Here is a 16,193-nt window from a genome sequence, read left to right as displayed (position 1 = left end):
AATTCCATGTCGCAGGATTTGTTTAACAAGGAAGTGCTAAAATTCTAAAACAGCAAATGTGGGAAATTCACACATTCTTGTGTGCACATTTTGGCTTTTCACGCAGAGGCTATTAACCTAAAATTTAACGCGAATTATTTTTTCACTATAAATAAAGAAAAAAATCTGAGAGAAAGTAAACCTAAAAATTATAGGAAATACCAAACCACATGGAGGAAAATTTTAGTTCCTAAAGCAAAACACGAAAAAGAAAAGCATTGAATAAAGGAGGAAACACACAACGACGTCGTTACGTGGGTCAGAGTGAAAATGCCTATATTAAAAAAGATAAAACAGAACCCTCATAGTTGTAGTATCTGAGTCTCTCTGCGCGCGGATCCTTACACTGAAAGTGAGCGTGACCCATCCCGTAGGGACTACAATGCAGACAGTGAAGCTCGCTGCAATTCCTGCCGCCTTTTCTTCTTCATGCTTTATGTTCAGGCCAGTAACCAAAACGCTAGGTTTAATTTCCCGCCGTAATCATTCTCAAAAACCTCCATTTCGGCTTCTTGCTAGAGCTTTCTCTGCACCCGCTCTACAAACAATCGACACCACAGATAACAAAGGTTTTTATTATTATTATTATTATTAAAAAAATAATTTTAAAATTGAAATGGACTTTGATATTTTATTTTTATTCTGTTTGTTTGAAGGTGGTGTGGTTGTGAAGCCGCAGTGGAAGGCTGCAATTGATTTCAAGTGGATAAGGGACAACAAAGAAGCTGTTTCCGCCAATATAAGAAATAGGAATTCCAATGCAAATTTGGAACTTGTGCTCGAGCTTTATGAGAAAATGTTGAATGTTCAGAAGGTTAGGTTTCTATACAATCATGTGTTTTGACTATATTGATTATTCATTTCTTGGATATATTTCTGTTAATCATATTTGAACTCTTTAGTTATTGATAAATGTAGCGCACTAGATTTGAAACTCGTCTGCAAGTATAATGTAATACGAGTATTTTCTTGGCTTAAAGAACTACTCTGAATATTCGAACAGGAGTTCCAATTGAACTATATTAGATTTATTAAGTATCTTGAGCTAGGTTTTGATTTCTTTTTTGTTAAATAAATTTATAAACTGTTTAGAATGAGTTTATTAATATGACTTATAAATGGGTGTCAGACTGTTTAAAACCTGAACTAATAGTCCTAATGATGCAATTTAAAGTTCCTCTATTTTTCCTGATGAGACGTATTAGTTGGCTAGTTACTCCATTACCCTAAATTCAAAACCAATGTGGCTATGATCTGAAGTTCATAAGATTTGTTTTATGATTATAGCTCAGGAGAAAAAAGTACTAATAATAAGTCAAACTTATGAAAAAAATATGAACTGGTTTTCTTCTTAGTTTTATCTAATTGTCACTCACAGATAGCAGGAAGTTGATAGGCTTCGTGAGGAAAGAAATGCGGTTGCAAACAAGATGAAAGGGAAACTGGAACCATCTGAGCGTCAAAAACTCATAGAAGAAGGTATGTTTGAATAGTGTCACAGATTTATCATTTCCACGTATTCTGCTACATTCCTTAGTCATCTTTATATTTTGCAATCAGGAAAGAATTTGAAGGAAGGACTTGTGACTTTGGAAGAAGACCTGGTTAAACTCACAGATGAGCTTCAGCAGGAAGCACAGTGCATACCGAATATGACTCATCCGGATGTTCCCGTAGGAGGGGAGGATTGTTCTATAATTAGAAAAACGGTATCTCAATTGTTATGTATTATCATATTTCAGTCCTGATTTATTGTTCCTCGTCTCAATGTATGCAGATGTTTATCCATGGTCATGTGTCCGAGGAGGCATTGATGCAAGCTAGGTTCACACTACTAATTCCCTTTTCTATGTGCTCCTGTAGGTTGGTAACCCCAGTGTGTTTAACTTCCCTGTCAAGGATCACTTTCAGCTTGGGAAAGCACTCGATATCTTTGATTTTGATGCAGCTGCAGAGGTACTCCTTCTATTTATTGTAAGGTTTTAAAGCAGCTCTGATTGTTCCACATAAATCTAATTAAACATTGAGAGGTTTCGAGTCCAAGTTTAATGGTATGGCTAGAGATCCAGAGAGTTGCATTTTTTAGAGGTTGATAAGAATTCTTTTAATGATATTGTAGCTGATTACATTATTTTCTTTTTTATTGAAGTTTACTTGCATTGTGCATCAATTCAAAAAGATAGGATTCAATATTCTCCTTGTTCATACAGGTCAGTGGTTCAAAATTCTATTACCTGAAGAATGAAGCTGTTATGCTAGAGATGGGTCTTATCAACTGGACACTCTCAGAAGTGATAAAAAGGGGATTTACACCTCTAACTACTCCTGAAATTGTAAGATCCTCTGTTGTTGAAAAGTGTGGCTTCCAACCTCGTGGAGCAAATACCCAGGTTTGTATATATTCTACTCATGTATACTCTTATCTAAGAGAAATGCCACCTTATGAAGAGTCTTGGTCACAATATATTCTCCTTTAGACTTTCTGTGGCGAGGTTTTATGTTATGAATCTGATGACAAATTCAAAGTTCGAACCATTATGTCCTTTGACTGGTCACTCCACCAGGTCGTTCAACCTAAATGGTTTTGAGTTGAAGTGTTAAATTTGTGATAACCTAAATATTACTTTAGTTCTTAATATCTGCATGTGATAAGAGCGCAGCCATAGGAAAGTAGATACTCAGAAGAAGGTGTATTTAGTTTGTTGGAGATCAATTTTGTTGATACTTTTGCCACAACGCTCAACAGGTTTATTCTATCGAGGGAGCTGATCAATGCCTCATTGGCACTGCAGAGATTCCTGTTGGAGGAATTCATATGGATTCTATTCTTTCTGAGTCATTGTTGCCTTTAAAGTATGCAGCGTTTTCCCATTGCTTCCGTACTGAGGCAGGTGCGGCAGGCACAGCAACAAGGTAAATTACTAGGGCGCTATTTATCTTTGGTACTCTTGAATAACGAAAAGAAATGAACTTGATAACCAAAATTTTAATCCTCGGAGAAGTGGCATGACAATATTACGCTTATTTCAAGGAATATATGTTACTTTTTCATGAAACTTTCTTAAAACTTTTGTTAAATACAGGCCATAAGTCAGTAAATTCTTGGTTCGTCTAACCCAATCAAATTGGCTGGTATTACATAATGAGTGTCAAAATTTTCAGGACTATTAGGAACAGGGTTGTACTCTCGCTATGTCTATTTTACTGGCTTTCGGTCATTGTGAACTCCTGGCACATGAAAGTGCTTCATTTATGTAAACCTTTACTTGGCATGATTACATATGACTCTCCCTTCTATAAGCTTCTTTCTTTGGAGGTGGAGGTTCTTGAAATACTTCTACATAGGTGACTGTTGAGCAGGTTTATCACGGTACTGTATGATATGAAATTTTGATGATTGATATTCATTAATTACCATGTTGACTACTTTTCTAAATTGCTGCCATATTGTCTAAGTTCATGTATAACCAAATCTACGCCCTGGCAGTTGTAGATAACACTGGTTTTGTGATGTTATACTTGTAAACAACTAGTCTAATTTAAGCTTGTTTGTAATCGTGTCAAATGGAGATCTGAATTTGTAATCTGATGGAATTCCTGAGCAGGGGTCTTTATCGAGTTCACCAGTTCAGCAAACTGGAGATGTTCGTCTTTTGCCAACCAGAGGAGAGTGATTCATACCATGAGGAGCTCATTAGAATTGAAGAAGACCTTTACTCATCACTAGGATTACACTTCAAGTAAGGATAGTCTTCACTATTTTGTCTTTCTGAGTGGACATGGTTTTTCTTGTATTTTTTTCCCCATTTTCTTTTTGTCATAGGCTTTTGCTTTTCTTGGCAGAACTGTAGACATGGCTACTGAAGATTTAGGTGCCCCGGCTTATCGAAAATTTGATGTGGAAGCATGGATGCCAGGCTTGGGACGATATGGCGAGGTATTGCAATGAGATATCATCATTTATTTAAAACCCCGTTGTGCAAGATTGATTTTTGTCTCTCTAATTTTCTTTTTAATGTTTTCAAATAAGTGAGAGTTGTAGATGAGAGGTATTAATCACATATACAATGTGCTTATGCTAGCAGATATCAAGTGCATCAAACTGTACGGACTATCAAAGCCGCAGGCTGGGAATTCGTTATCGCCCTTCGCAACTGTCGTCAACAAATGCAAAAAAGGGTAAAGGGCCAACACGGTTTGTTCACACATTAAATGCAACAGCTTGTGCAATCCCACGGATGATAATATGCTTACTGGAGAATTACCAACAAGAAGACGGCTCGGTTATTATTCCAGAGCCATTGAGGCCCTTCATGGGTGGGCTTGAGCGAATATCTCCAAAATGTAGCTAGAACCATTTATTTCTGTTGCGGCAGGTATATTCATCATGTAGCAATGATCGGGGACATACAAAAATAGAATAATAATAATAATAATAATAATAACGCAGCTAGTTTGACTTCCGAAATATAGAGAAATGATTTTTTTTCAAGTAAAAGTAAAAAAATGATGCTGTGGAATTCTGAAACTCGTAAATTCTCCTTATTCAGAAGATGCGATTACATGTAATTTTGTATCATAAATTCTCCTTATTCAGAAGTTGCGATTGCATGTAATTTTGTATCAATTTACTTTTTCCTTGTTTAGTTATCGTCAAATCAGCCTATCTATCAGTATTTTCGGTTAGCTTGCACGATACGCCTTCTGTTACTTGGTCACGACGTGTATTTGAGAACAGCGGTCTCGTAGTCTTTCTGCGCGGGCACTTCGTTCTTGGTTTCCTCTTCTTGCTTGAGCTTTCTCTGCACCTTCCGTACAAACCACCGAAACCACAGCTCTGTTTCATTTCATCAATCTTGTTATTATTATAATTTGAAAGCTCGAAACGGAAGACTTTTTTATTTTGAAGATGATGAACTCGGGCAAAGAAGCCTGAAATTTATTTCCAGCGGAAAAGAGAGAACAAGGAAGCCGTTGCCGTTGATAATAGCAAATAGGAGTTCCAGTGCTAAGCTCGAGAAGGTTAGGTTTCTTTGTCTTCATCAAATTTCAACTGTCTGTGTTTTGATAAGCTAACTTTATTGTAGGATTAAACAATTACGTGGCTCTAAATGTATTTGTTCGAATTTAATGAATGTTTTCTATGGGAGGGACTATCACTGGCTTATAGTTCACGAAATTTTTCTTATTAATTACAAGTCTCTGAATTTTTCTTTGTTATTGCTCACAAATTTTTCGTTGGATGAAATTCAAGTAACTCGTGGCTTAACTTGAAATGTGTAGAGCAAATCTGAAAAGTTAAAGAACTAATTCGAACCTCGCTTTGTGTTACGTCACAAAATAGTTTTCCCTCAAGAAGACTTTCGGTAGCGTTGCTTTTGTGGTATTAATTTGATGATCGACCCAATGTTTATTGATTTTTTTCCATTTTGAGTTGAGGTTTATAATAACAACTTAGAACTTCTGGGGTCTCCTGCAGCCTTAAAAAAGTAGAGACTCACATTCAAGTTTTTAAGAGCTCATTTTTTGTTGATACATTTCCCATAAACAGGTCTATTATAGGACTGGAACAGATTTATTCCTGGATCACACTACAGAGATTTCTACTATGAATGTTCGAGGTGATTCTATTCTTGCACGGTCCCTTATTTTAACCCCCTTCACATAACGTTTCAATGTGGGCAGATTTCAAGTGCATGACTTTCAACAGCGGGTGGAGGCAAAATATTCTGTATCGCCCTTCAGAACCGTCGTCAACAAATTCTAAAGAGGGTGAGTGCCAGAAAGAAATTGTTCACGCGTTAAAAACAGCAGCTTGTGCAGTTCCGCGGACGATAATATGCATACTGGAGAATTGCCCGAAAGATGGTTTTTTCCTGAGCCATTAAGGCCCACAATGGTTGGGCTTGAGCAACTCCAAAATCCAGCCAGATGATTGTATTATTATTGTACTTGCATCACTTTTGCTGCGAGGAATTGGTATTTTGCGGTAGTCAATTTGTGATACGCTCGGTACTGGAGAATTTACTGCAAGAAGGCGGCTTAATTATTATATTTTGTTCCTCAGCCATGGGGGGCCACTCATGGAAGGGCTTGAGAGTATAGCTGCAAAATCTAGCTAATATACTTGTACCAATAATATTCATTTGTTGTTTCGGGAGTTGTATTCATTGAGCAAATTATTGGGGATATACGAAATAATGCTGCTAGTGTTGGATTCAGGAATAGGAGATGCAAAAGGTGATTGAGAAATGAGGTTTATTTAGGCACTCTTAAATTGATATGTAGAACCTGCGGCATCAATTCCCTACATAAATCTCCAAATTGTAGAGGAATAGCTCTGCTTTACAAAAAAGTTATTGGCGGAATCATTGGCACTTCCGCTCTCGGAACACAGTCCATTTCCTGTCTACAATTTGAGTTTGCCCAATTCAATCTTTTGAGCAGGATATGTGTAAGCCTCGTAATTGATTTGTTGGCCCAGGCTACTTAATTTCGTGAATGTAGTTATCAGATCGACCTGTCAAAGAATCAAACTTGAAAACTGAGCCTAGGAATTAAAATGCATCATGATTTAATTTTCTATATAAAACTAAACAAACACAAGGTTGGCCTTCTTAATGGCCCTGAGTTCTTCTAAAAAATGGAATGGGGATGAAAAAATCTAACCTCATAATCAGTCTGAGACACTGTTTCTCTGCTACGTTGGTATTTCTGAACCCAAGGAGAAACATCTTTATCGGTGGCCAATAAGGCTTCTGTTGCTGCCTGATCAGGACCCAAGAACGCAGACATAACAGCTAGCTGCCGACCAACAAAGGATTTGAAAAGACCCAGATCCATGAGTATTAATCACGACAGCATTAAAAGAAAGAATGCAGGAGTTCCCTCTAGATGGTCATACTGTAGTTAAGGATTTTCCTCCACACACCCATTATCAATGTTACTGCAGGCTTAACATGTAGTAAGACATTTAAATAGTATCAAATGTAAAATCGGATATCTCAATGCCAGAGACGACCATTTGATTGACTATATCGGCAAGCGAAGTAATTTGTATAAATTTATTGAATAACAGGAGTTGCATTAGTGGCCTGAACTAACATATTGAATATAAACAAATATTCTGATGACTTTTGTTGTAGTTTTGAGTCAAACAACAGAGTGTAGTAGGAAAATTTTTCATAAGCCAGACTACTACATTGTTCAAATGAGTCTTGATTTTAACCAAAGTGTAATATGACAGGTATACATTTGACCAAAGGGATTCTCGAAGCTTGCCTCAGCAATTTAATGATGATATAAGACAGAAGAAGAGCAATTATGACAGCAAGTACGATAGAGAAAATACCTGGCGGGGACCAAAGCCAATTGCTGAGAATTTATCTTTCATTTCCTGGACAGTAGCTTTCTCCCACTGGGGAACCCTTCCCTCTGGATCTGGCTCCTGAGCATCTGTCCTTCCAAATTGCTTTTCAAACAGGCCCCACTGTTGATAGAAGAACAATTTTATGCATCATCCATAAGTTCCTCTCAGAGAAAGCTAGAGTGCCATAAAGATCTATGCCAGCAGAAATACAGGCATTCACAACTCATTCAGGTCATACACACTGTTACCATGGTTTACCTTCCTTCTTCTCCCAAGATGTCCATTTTAGGATTTTTAAGTTCCCTTAATTACTTCTCTCAAGGTGGCCATTACAGGATTTTAAGTTCCCTCCTAAAAGCATCGTGGTGATTGTACAACTAATTTTCTCTATAGGTATAGCTTGCATATGTAGACCTTTATGATTCAAAAGATGAAAGGAGAACTTAATGCTTTATAATAAATGGCCCGACGAAGCAACCGCACAGCATAAACGGAGAAACAGAAAATAATTTAAGCAATTTCACCATTAGGTGTTTAGGAAAATTGCCAAAGTGTTTAATACATCCCAGTCAAAGGTCAGAAAATTGCATTTAGTGATTACATTTACAGACTTGGAAGAAAAATTTATGATGGTATGTCAAAGTTAACTGATTGTGGTTAACAAGCTATGCACGTGATTTAAACATACCACAAGAAGCCTAGCATACTGAGAAACAAACCTGACCATTTGAGCCATATGCAGTGTACAATAAGCGCCCTTTCTCTTCATTCCCTCCACATTTGCGGATGGCTGATGCCAAAAATGTTGTCTTAACGGCACTTTGTGCTGCAAAAAGCGAAGAAAATTGAGTTGGGCACTCTATGCTTCTCTCTGTGGACTCCCAAAGAAATTCATAGTAGACAGTCTTAACACGCTACAGCGCTCAAACTTGGCATTTCTAATATTGTAACCTGCATACTGGATGAGATCGGCAAAGGATATTGGTCCACCTTTAGAATATGAATCTATCTCCTTCTTTGCTTCCTCTAACAAATTCATGGCAGCAGAAAGCCCCTTATTTTCTGGTCTGCTTATCTCTGAGCTTCAGCCAACAAAACCAGCAGAAGAAAAACAAGGCAACTTTTTACCAAGCCAAAATTACTGATGCATAATCACAGGAAAAGGGAAAGTTCGATTGCTAAAGCAACAGAAAATTCATGAAATATATATTATCGTATTTGGTAAATCAGGCAAGCATAACTTCCATTCTTCCTATCCAAATGTTTCTGTAAGATGCTGGAAACAATGATCAAACAACAGTAACTAATTATTGGTATTTGAAATGCCAAAAAACGATTTTTAATAAACTGACATCTGGGAAAAGCATAGATTTCTGTATCTTCAGAAGAATATCATAAAGATTTGACTATGATTTTTCCAATGTGCATACATTATTCCATACTCATTTCAAGAAGTGTGAAATTTCAGGTCAAAATTATTTCTGAGATAATGCTTCATGTAGCAAGTACCTGAACCTTATGGATCCATTAGGGCCTCCAGATTTTGTAGCCTACAAACTTAACCAGCAAGACATCAGCTTATTTCCTTCCTTTCTCCATAACAAGTAAAGGAATTTTATGACATCTACAAGGCACTTAAATCTTAGAGGCTTTGTCCTGACCTTATCATAAGTCATGGCATCATTGAGTGCCAAAGTTAGTAGAGATGGGATAAGATCTGGATTTCCCTGAAACAGGTACATTGAAAGAAGTGTTGATGCACATTGATAACATAGTTAGCCTAATTTACTTCTACATACGATGTCCTGATATTCATATAGCAGAAGAACTTGGAATATGCATACCTTGAGAGCAGTTTGGAGAGTCTCCTTGATATTGGCTGGGTAAGAAAAGGATGTAAGCTGTTAATTCAGCAGTTCCTGCTAGTTTAAGCACAATGAAGATGTGTATATGGAACTTACAAATAAACTCCGAACGCTGTCTGCGTTGTATCAAATCAGCAGCACGTGCCATTTCAATTGATCCTGAGCCTGATATTATTTCCTAAGAAGAGACCACAACTGGCAGAAACTCATCATCAAATCATTCTTATTTGTGGTTCCAGACCCTAACAGAGATTCTACGTTGTTTATCCGACAGAACAAATTCGATTTAAATTTGGCAAAAGAGTCTTCTTAGTCAAGCGCTGGCCAAAAATTAAGAGGAGATGCTTCCTCCAATTTGCGATTGATGCAAGGAACAAAAAAACTAGTGCTACATATAATTCATGCATTAGATATAAAGATAAATAGAAGAAAGGGATGGTTCTCACCATGCCAATGGTCGCACCAATGCATTTCAGAATATCCCTTCTACCAAAACCATCTTCAACAGTTATTTGAGTCTCAATTTTATGACAACGTATAGCACCCTGGACGTTGAACATAATTCAGTGAAGTTATAAATAAGCCATATCAATATGAACACTGCAGCAAGCTTACAGCATGAGCGGAGCATCTGGTGGCAACAGTAGAGAAAGCGTTGCGCGATGGGGAAGGAACAATGGGAAGCATAGAAGGAACCGTAGAGAGAAAAGAAGCGCCCATAATGTTGTTTCTCCCAAAAAAGAAAACAAGGGAAGGTTCCGTCTTTCTTTGTTAATGCGCAGACTAGGGAGAGAGAAAGAGCAAGTGTGGCTATACGGGCGGAGGGTGCATGGGACTTTATGAGATTGTGTTATCCAGTCTTTTAATTCTTTTAGGCTGAGCTGGAAATGCTGGATGGGTTCCTGAAATTTCCTAACCTCTGCTACTGCTAAGGTTAACGACTGACCCGAGTTTTGGACCCTTACTGGGAGCCATTAGGCCCATTGCCCAACACCAGATCCTAATACGGATCGTCGAACATATTGTCACTGTTTCACACTTTGTCGCCCAAATTTTGGGGAAAAGTTCTCGGTATGTAGATATGCTAGGGTGCAAAAGATGCAAAACCGATCATACTCATCAAATCCATGTTTTGATAACCTGGAGTGGGAGGCTGACAAGAAACATACTCAATTTTAGTGCAAGAAACGGAAATAATGCTTTGACTGTTATTGCATTCAATCACAAGTGAAATACATTCGTGTAAATTAACATTATTTCTCCAAGTAGCTTTTTACACTATCCTCATATACCCAATGCATGCCTTATCCTTCCCTTTGAAACGTAGCCAAGCTTTCCTAAATCACAATCATATTAATGTGTCTTTCTGATGGAATGACACTGAAACCTCAATGCCTTCGCGATCATATATCTATGCTCTGCACCACCAAGGTTTGTTCTCTTCACCTATATATTGAAGCTATGTAAACTCAAGATATACACAGTCCGCGTCCCCGATGCCAAAGATGGCACAGCCAGCTTGAGAACTTCACTAAATAGTTAAACAATAAGCGCCAATAGCCAACCGCCTAGGGGATCTTTGTATAAGGAAATTGTTTCACATCTTATCTACTTAATAGTAAGTGATGTATTGACATTTAGTGGTTGCCTTCGACATAAACAATCTGGTAATGGGTTAACATAGAAGGCTTCTTCCGAACGAAACCGATCCATGCCCTTTGTTCCCGAGATAGGGCCTTTCCTTTTTCTTGGCGACCCTTGCCTGCAAGACCGAAAGATGAAATACAATTAAATTGGGCGCTAGGTGATTCAACATACCATAATTTTCAACAAATGCGAAGATAGAACACCTTCACCAAAATATTACTCTAATGAATATGAACAGAGACAGGACAGCAGCTGTAGTAGCGGTCCTCACCACCATTAAGCACTGACCTTGTGGACCACAGGTGGTTATCTATAAGCCTACATCTACTCAGGTCACTAATAGAAATATTCAACAATAGCGGTCCCCTCCTAGTTTTCCACCAATTCATTAGAGATTCAACTGTAATTGTTTATGGTCTGAATAACTTATACCATAGGGGAAGACAAATGGAAATGATATGAATTTGACAATCAGACTCCAGAATCACAATAAATATGCATCTAACAAAATATAAGATGGCTTAGAAATCAATCCTCAGAGAATCAAAATAATATAAGTTAATTACCAATCTTCCAAATAAACTAGCAATAGGCAGTCAAGATTATACGACCAAAGGATAAGACGCTTCACATAATAAGTACAACTAATGACATACCGTTTCATATCCCAAAAAGAAAAAAATGACATACCGTTTCATATCCCAAAAAGAAAAAAATGACATACCGCTTTTTGTGAATTTCAATGACCTTATTTGATAGACTTTTTCCTTCTCTGATTGTTCCCAGCTCAATTTTGTCAAACAGCCGAACAAGAGCTTTCCTGATTAACAGTATACAGGAAAAAAAAAATTCAAAAAACAGCAGTCGATGGAAGTCATTACTTGAATCTAGACATTGTCTCGTCCCTAGAAGAAACTGCCTAACCTGTCAGGAGAAATTGTTTTCCTATGTCCAAGAAAACGCCGATGACCTTCAACTGCCCTTGCCATGTTGCCTGAGTATGATGGAATAAACACATCACTTTCAACAGATACAATGTAGTCAAGTGCGGCCATTTGAGATGCATGATTGACAAATGGTTCCAGCTCCTCAACCGATGCCAACTTCTCCTACAAAAAAGCAATCGCAAAAACAAATCAACACACTAACTATCAGCCAAAATGTATAAAAGTTCAATACTTGAGCTGTGAAAATTATAACAAGATAAAAATCACTTCATCTCCTTTGTTTATTGTAAGCAAGAAAGAGAGGGTGAAGAAAATTTGTTAATGATCAGAAGCAAATGGTGAAATTGAATGTTACCACAATGAATTCCACAATTAGCCAATGACTGAAGTTGAATACAGAAGTTCTTCTATCATAACTGACATTACTTGCACGGTTAGGAGATTATCATATGACTAACTGGATTATAATCTTAGATGAGTTGCACATCATGTTTTAACAGAGCACACATGAACATTCTACTGCATTAAGTTTCTATTGCGAGGTTTCACAAGGCCAATGTTCACCGAAAACCTCATAAACTATTCTAGGACTTTACCAAAATCAAGCGCCAGAATTTACTTTTAAGGCAAGAATCACACACAACATCAGACACAAGTAATACCTTACTCATCATTATAGGATAGCGGGTCTGCAGATCGGCCATACGAGCATCACCACCATATATCTCTCCAGCAGCAATATATATCGGAGTGCTTGATGGATATCCTAGAGCAGTAAGAAATATTCCAACCTCCTTTGGAGTTAGGGGGCAATAACCTTTGGATCTCTGTTCCTTGGAATCAATTTCCTTTACTTTCCAGTGGACAGTGTTTTCTCTACGAAGTTTAAAATGAAGTTAAAACGAAAAACATGCATCAAATATCACAAACAACTAATCAAGTGAAGAAGCATCAAATTGAGCATTTAAGTCATCACTAGTCAACTCAGACCTTATTGTCCTTAGTTCGTCTGCCTCAACAAGAGATAAATCATGTGTGCATCCACTAAAGGCAAGCATGTCCTTCTCATATCGCAAATGCAGTGCAATATAAGGACCGTAAGACCTCATCCGATCCACCAACAACTACAATGAAATAAATTTTTCCCACATCTAATTGCATAGGTCACAAGAAGTATAGCACTAAAAAAGAATCAAATGAAAATTCAGGACTAATTGTTTACTTTCCCCATTGCCTCAATTTGAGGGGCAAAACGAAGGGCTTCATAGCAAGCACGGCAACGCAGCTTCTGAATATCCAAAGGTAGATTGTTATTCGCTAGACGAGAATCAGATTTTGCAGCTCGAATAATCTACAAAGAATCATGTGAGTATCAAGATGATCACATTTGGAATTCTACACAAAGCTGCAACCAGAAAACTGGTGAAGAATTTCAATACACACACCTGATAATCCTCCCACATGCTAGCTATCTCACCCTCATAGTAATCCATACCAGACCAGCTTCTGAAATGTTTAACTGCTCTCGCAGCCGTACTGAGTTCCTTAGGAACCTTTTTTATGACTTTCACATCATTAGCCAAAGAGTTAATGAAATGATCTTCATCAAAAACATCAGAAAAGTTGCTGCAGACAAAGAAAGTAGAAAACAGACCACGCATTTCAATCATTAAGAAATTGATGCAGAGACAAATAGCTAACTTCCAAAATGGGAAAGGGAGGAACCTAGAATCTTGCCAAAATGACCGTTTATCAAGCTCTGGAACTACAAGAGTGGCATTTATGATACGAGCTACTGCTACCATGTCGCATATCTGCGAGTCAAACATTTAGACTATAACTCAGCTCCCAATAATAGCCACAAAAAAATATTTTTTAACAAAGCAATTGACACAAAGCAAGAAGCAACAGAAACATAAGTTAGAAAAACTACATTTTTTATAGTTATCGAACCAAAGACGCACCAATCAACTAAACTAACACCTTTTGCATTTAAAATTGTCTAAAATACTATCAACAGAAGAAGGAAATGTAGCAGGAAAAGCAAACCAATTTCAAGCGGTAAGCACATAGATGGTTAATGAGAAAAGTAGACTGAGTAAGCACAACAAAATAACATGTCTAGTTCATCCAATCTGACACTCACAGGTAGGACACCGGGTTATGCTTATGCCTGTGTAACTAATAAAATATGAATACAATACATTCACACTTTTAGTTCTAATGATAATAATAATGAAATTAAACTAAAATGGAGAAATATAAAAAGAAGCATCATTAGTTTCTACTGTTCTGTTTTAACCAAAGTTTGGATCAATTTCCAAAAATATGAAAATGAATAAACATTAAAACAGAACTCAGAATCTGGCACCATAACAAGTCAAAATGGAATCATTCACCGAAGCATTCCAGGTGTATATTTTGTAACTTCTCAATTCACCAACCAGAAAATGAAGAGCTTTCTCGCCATGGGATAATTACACAGACAAAACGAAAAATTATGCATAGAAGAAAACAAAAATACAAACCCCAGCACGCATCTGGTTGAGTCCACCATTTGTATGAACCAGAAGATATCCACGGGACTCCGTAGGAGCTAATAAAAAAACCAGTAAATTGGTAAATAATCACACAAGACACCACATAGACCAAAAAAAAAAAAAAAAACTGTTTGCTTACATGTATAATTAGAACTAGGTTCCACACATGGCACAAAATCACGATTTGAAGGAGGCTTCCACAGCTTAACGATATTCGAATTTGAATTCCCACCAGTAACATCCAACTGTCAAATCTAAAGGAGTGAAAAACATGAAAGAGGCATGACTGCTTCGAATAAAAAATTTATAATCCTACATTCATTCTCTAATTTTCATTTCTTTCCTTTTTGTTTTCTGTTTTCATAGAGGAAAAAATTAATAATAGAACAAATTAAATATGAAAACCTTGCGAGAAGGTAACGGAGTTTGGGACAAATGAGGCGGAGCTAGTTCTTCAGTCCAGCTTTGCTCTGTGCTCAATATTTGGTACTTGATTTCGTGTTGCTACAAGAATTTTATAAAACAACAAATAAAAGCATAAATCAAATCACACAATCAAAAACTAAAAATAATAATAATAGTAGTAGTAGTAGTAGTAGTAATAATAATAATAATTTATTTTTTTTAATCTGCGGAAAGAGAGAAATGAAAAATTAAGGTAATTAGAGAAAGAGAGAGACCTGAGTAATAGTGGGGAGCTTGTAAGGATCAGCGAAGTCCGGCACTTTAAAGGAAGGAAAAACGGGCACGTGTACGTGCACGGACAGCAACGCCACCAGCGCTATTACGCATATGGCGCACGTTAGCATCTTCCTCAGCAAAACCACCACTCGTCTCCTCCGCCGCTGCATCTTCCTCTCTTCAATTTAACAACTAAGCGGCACACACACTCTCTCTCTCTCTCTGATGTGAAATGCAACGCAAACTGAGTGAAGTTTAAACGACGACGCGTTGACAAAATTTTCAAAAAAAGAAAGAATTTAGGAGATCACAACTGAGCCGGAGTGTCTGTGTCTCCTCTCCACTCCAGATTCTGTGCTTTCAATGGAGACGAAAGACAGCGGTCGGCTGTTCTTGTATCCTGTATGTACCTCCTTCTTGTTGACAGTTGCCACTTTGCTTTGGTTTTGTTTTGTTTCAGTTACTAGGCCTCCACTTATATCAAATTAACAAAATGGAATTATCAAAGTCAGAAACAAAAAAGGAATTATTAAATTGCGGATCAAAATTAATAAGACGGGCATAATTAAAAGGTTAAATAAATTTTGTTTTTTTTAAAAAAAAAAAAAAATTGATCTCGTACTGAGGAGTGAGGCGAACCCCTTGTGGGCCCGGGACCGTAATGCCCAGATCTCACCGTAATTTTTAAAGGTTTTGAACCCGTTATGAATCACTCCCTTGTTTGGTTTTCGATTTAAAAAAAAAAAAAAGGGAACGATCTTTCGCAATTTGGTTGGTTAAAACTTATTGTACATTGTTAATCTCGTTGAAAATGGCATTAATGATATGATAAGATTTAACATCTTAATTGAAAAATACTACACTATTTAGTAATATTAGATATTAGCATAATGGCAGGCTAGATAAGTAATTTTCTGAGTTGCATGTGAGCCTTGATTGAGAGAATATGTAGTTTTCATTTCAAACTTTTTTTTTTTTTAATCTTATCATTCAAGTTCAATCACAACAGAGGTTAATAAATTAATTTAGAGTGTATTCGGCTTAACGTTGATTCAAATTCAATAAGTTAAATTTTATAACACGTGACTTAAAATAAATCTTTTAA

At 37.0% G+C, this 16,193-nt stretch overlaps 3 protein-coding genes across 6 annotated transcripts; 1 reads left to right on the top strand and 2 right to left on the bottom strand.

Moving 5' to 3' along the window:
* The first annotated feature begins 305 nt into the window (after positions 1-305).
* On the top strand, positions 306-4,608 carry LOC102619966 (serine--tRNA ligase, chloroplastic/mitochondrial). Of its 2 annotated transcripts, none has more exons than XM_052442549.1 (10): positions 306-608; positions 696-853; positions 1,425-1,518; positions 1,600-1,748; positions 1,903-2,013; positions 2,250-2,429; positions 2,786-2,952; positions 3,645-3,779; positions 3,883-3,976; positions 4,125-4,608. In XM_052442549.1, exons 1-10 carry the CDS (start codon positions 422-424, stop codon positions 4,389-4,391), a joined length of 1,542 nt encoding a protein of 513 aa, XP_052298509.1. In that variant the 5' UTR covers positions 306-421; the 3' UTR covers positions 4,392-4,608. The 2 variants fall into 2 exon arrangements, with proteins under 2 accessions (XP_052298509.1, XP_052298510.1); XM_052442550.1 differs by having other exon boundaries at positions 311-608; positions 1,903-1,995.
* Positions 4,609-6,280: 1,672 nt separating this feature from the next.
* Positions 6,281-10,204, bottom strand: LOC102618981 (thylakoid lumenal 29 kDa protein, chloroplastic). Of its 3 annotated transcripts, none has more exons than XM_052442551.1 (11): positions 9,889-10,204; positions 9,720-9,818; positions 9,370-9,451; positions 9,253-9,287; positions 9,070-9,135; positions 8,918-8,958; positions 8,399-8,490; positions 8,128-8,234; positions 7,391-7,528; positions 6,709-6,843; positions 6,281-6,559 (listed from the first exon to the last, which is right to left on the bottom strand). In XM_052442551.1, exons 1-11 carry the CDS (start codon positions 9,991-9,993, stop codon positions 6,449-6,451), a joined length of 1,011 nt encoding a protein of 336 aa, XP_052298511.1. In that variant the 5' UTR covers positions 9,994-10,204; the 3' UTR covers positions 6,281-6,448. The 3 variants fall into 3 exon arrangements, with proteins under 3 accessions (XP_052298511.1, XP_006472557.2, XP_024952542.2); XM_006472494.4 differs by having other exon boundaries at positions 8,360-8,490; positions 9,889-10,196; XM_025096774.2 differs by having other exon boundaries at positions 8,360-8,490; positions 9,370-9,468; positions 9,889-9,938.
* Positions 10,205-10,463: 259 nt separating this feature from the next.
* LOC102619474 (hypothetical protein) lies at positions 10,464-15,581 on the bottom strand. The gene is made up of 12 exons (XM_052442548.1): positions 15,088-15,581; positions 14,813-14,911; positions 14,547-14,652; positions 14,396-14,463; positions 13,593-13,681; positions 13,313-13,493; positions 13,090-13,218; positions 12,858-12,991; positions 12,530-12,743; positions 11,845-12,029; positions 11,645-11,740; positions 10,464-11,035 (listed from the first exon to the last, which is right to left on the bottom strand). The coding sequence occupies exons 1-12, from the start codon at positions 15,256-15,258 to the stop codon at positions 10,882-10,884; spliced, it is 1,626 nt and encodes a 541-aa protein (XP_052298508.1). The 5' UTR covers positions 15,259-15,581; the 3' UTR covers positions 10,464-10,881.
* Positions 15,582-16,193: the final 612 nt, after the last annotated feature.

Source organism: Citrus sinensis, chromosome 5 (assembly GCF_022201045.2).
Source record: "Citrus sinensis cultivar Valencia sweet orange chromosome 5, DVS_A1.0, whole genome shotgun sequence".
Lineage (NCBI taxonomy): Eukaryota > Viridiplantae > Streptophyta > Magnoliopsida > Sapindales > Rutaceae > Citrus > Citrus sinensis.
This window is presented reverse-complemented; position numbering and strand designations above follow the sequence as displayed.

What these genes read in the sequence shown, in the direction of transcription:
- LOC102619966 (XM_052442549.1), top strand. Translation starts at nt 422, where the DNA reads ATGCAGACAGTGAAGCTCGCTGCAATTCCTGCCGCCTTTTCTTCTTCA. An exon ending in CTCGTGGAGCAAATACCCAG is followed by an intron (nt 2,430 to 2,785) that starts GTTTGTATATAT and finishes AACGCTCAACAG; the next exon opens with GTTTATTCTATCGAGGGAGC. An exon ending in TCACTAGGATTACACTTCAA is followed by an intron (nt 3,780 to 3,882) that starts GTAAGGATAGTC and finishes TTTTCTTGGCAG; the next exon opens with AACTGTAGACATGGCTACTG.
- LOC102618981 (XM_006472494.4), bottom strand. Translation starts at nt 9,993, where the DNA reads ATGGGCGCTTCTTTTCTCTCTACGGTTCCTTCTATGCTTCCCATTGTT. An exon ending in ACAGCGTTCGGAGTTTATTT is followed by an intron (nt 9,288 to 9,369) that starts GTAAGTTCCATA and finishes TTTCTTACCCAG; the next exon opens with CCAATATCAAGGAGACTCTC. An exon ending in AATGGATCCATAAGGTTCAG is followed by an intron (nt 8,491 to 8,917) that starts GTACTTGCTACA and finishes TGTTGGCTGAAG; the next exon opens with CTCAGAGATAAGCAGACCAG.
- LOC102619474 (XM_052442548.1), bottom strand. Translation starts at nt 15,258, where the DNA reads ATGCAGCGGCGGAGGAGACGAGTGGTGGTTTTGCTGAGGAAGATGCTA. An exon ending in TCATTTTGGCAAGATTCTAG is followed by an intron (nt 13,494 to 13,592) that starts GTTCCTCCCTTT and finishes CTTTGTCTGCAG; the next exon opens with CAACTTTTCTGATGTTTTTG. An exon ending in AAAACAATTTCTCCTGACAG is followed by an intron (nt 11,741 to 11,844) that starts GTTAGGCAGTTT and finishes ACTGTTAATCAG; the next exon opens with GAAAGCTCTTGTTCGGCTGT.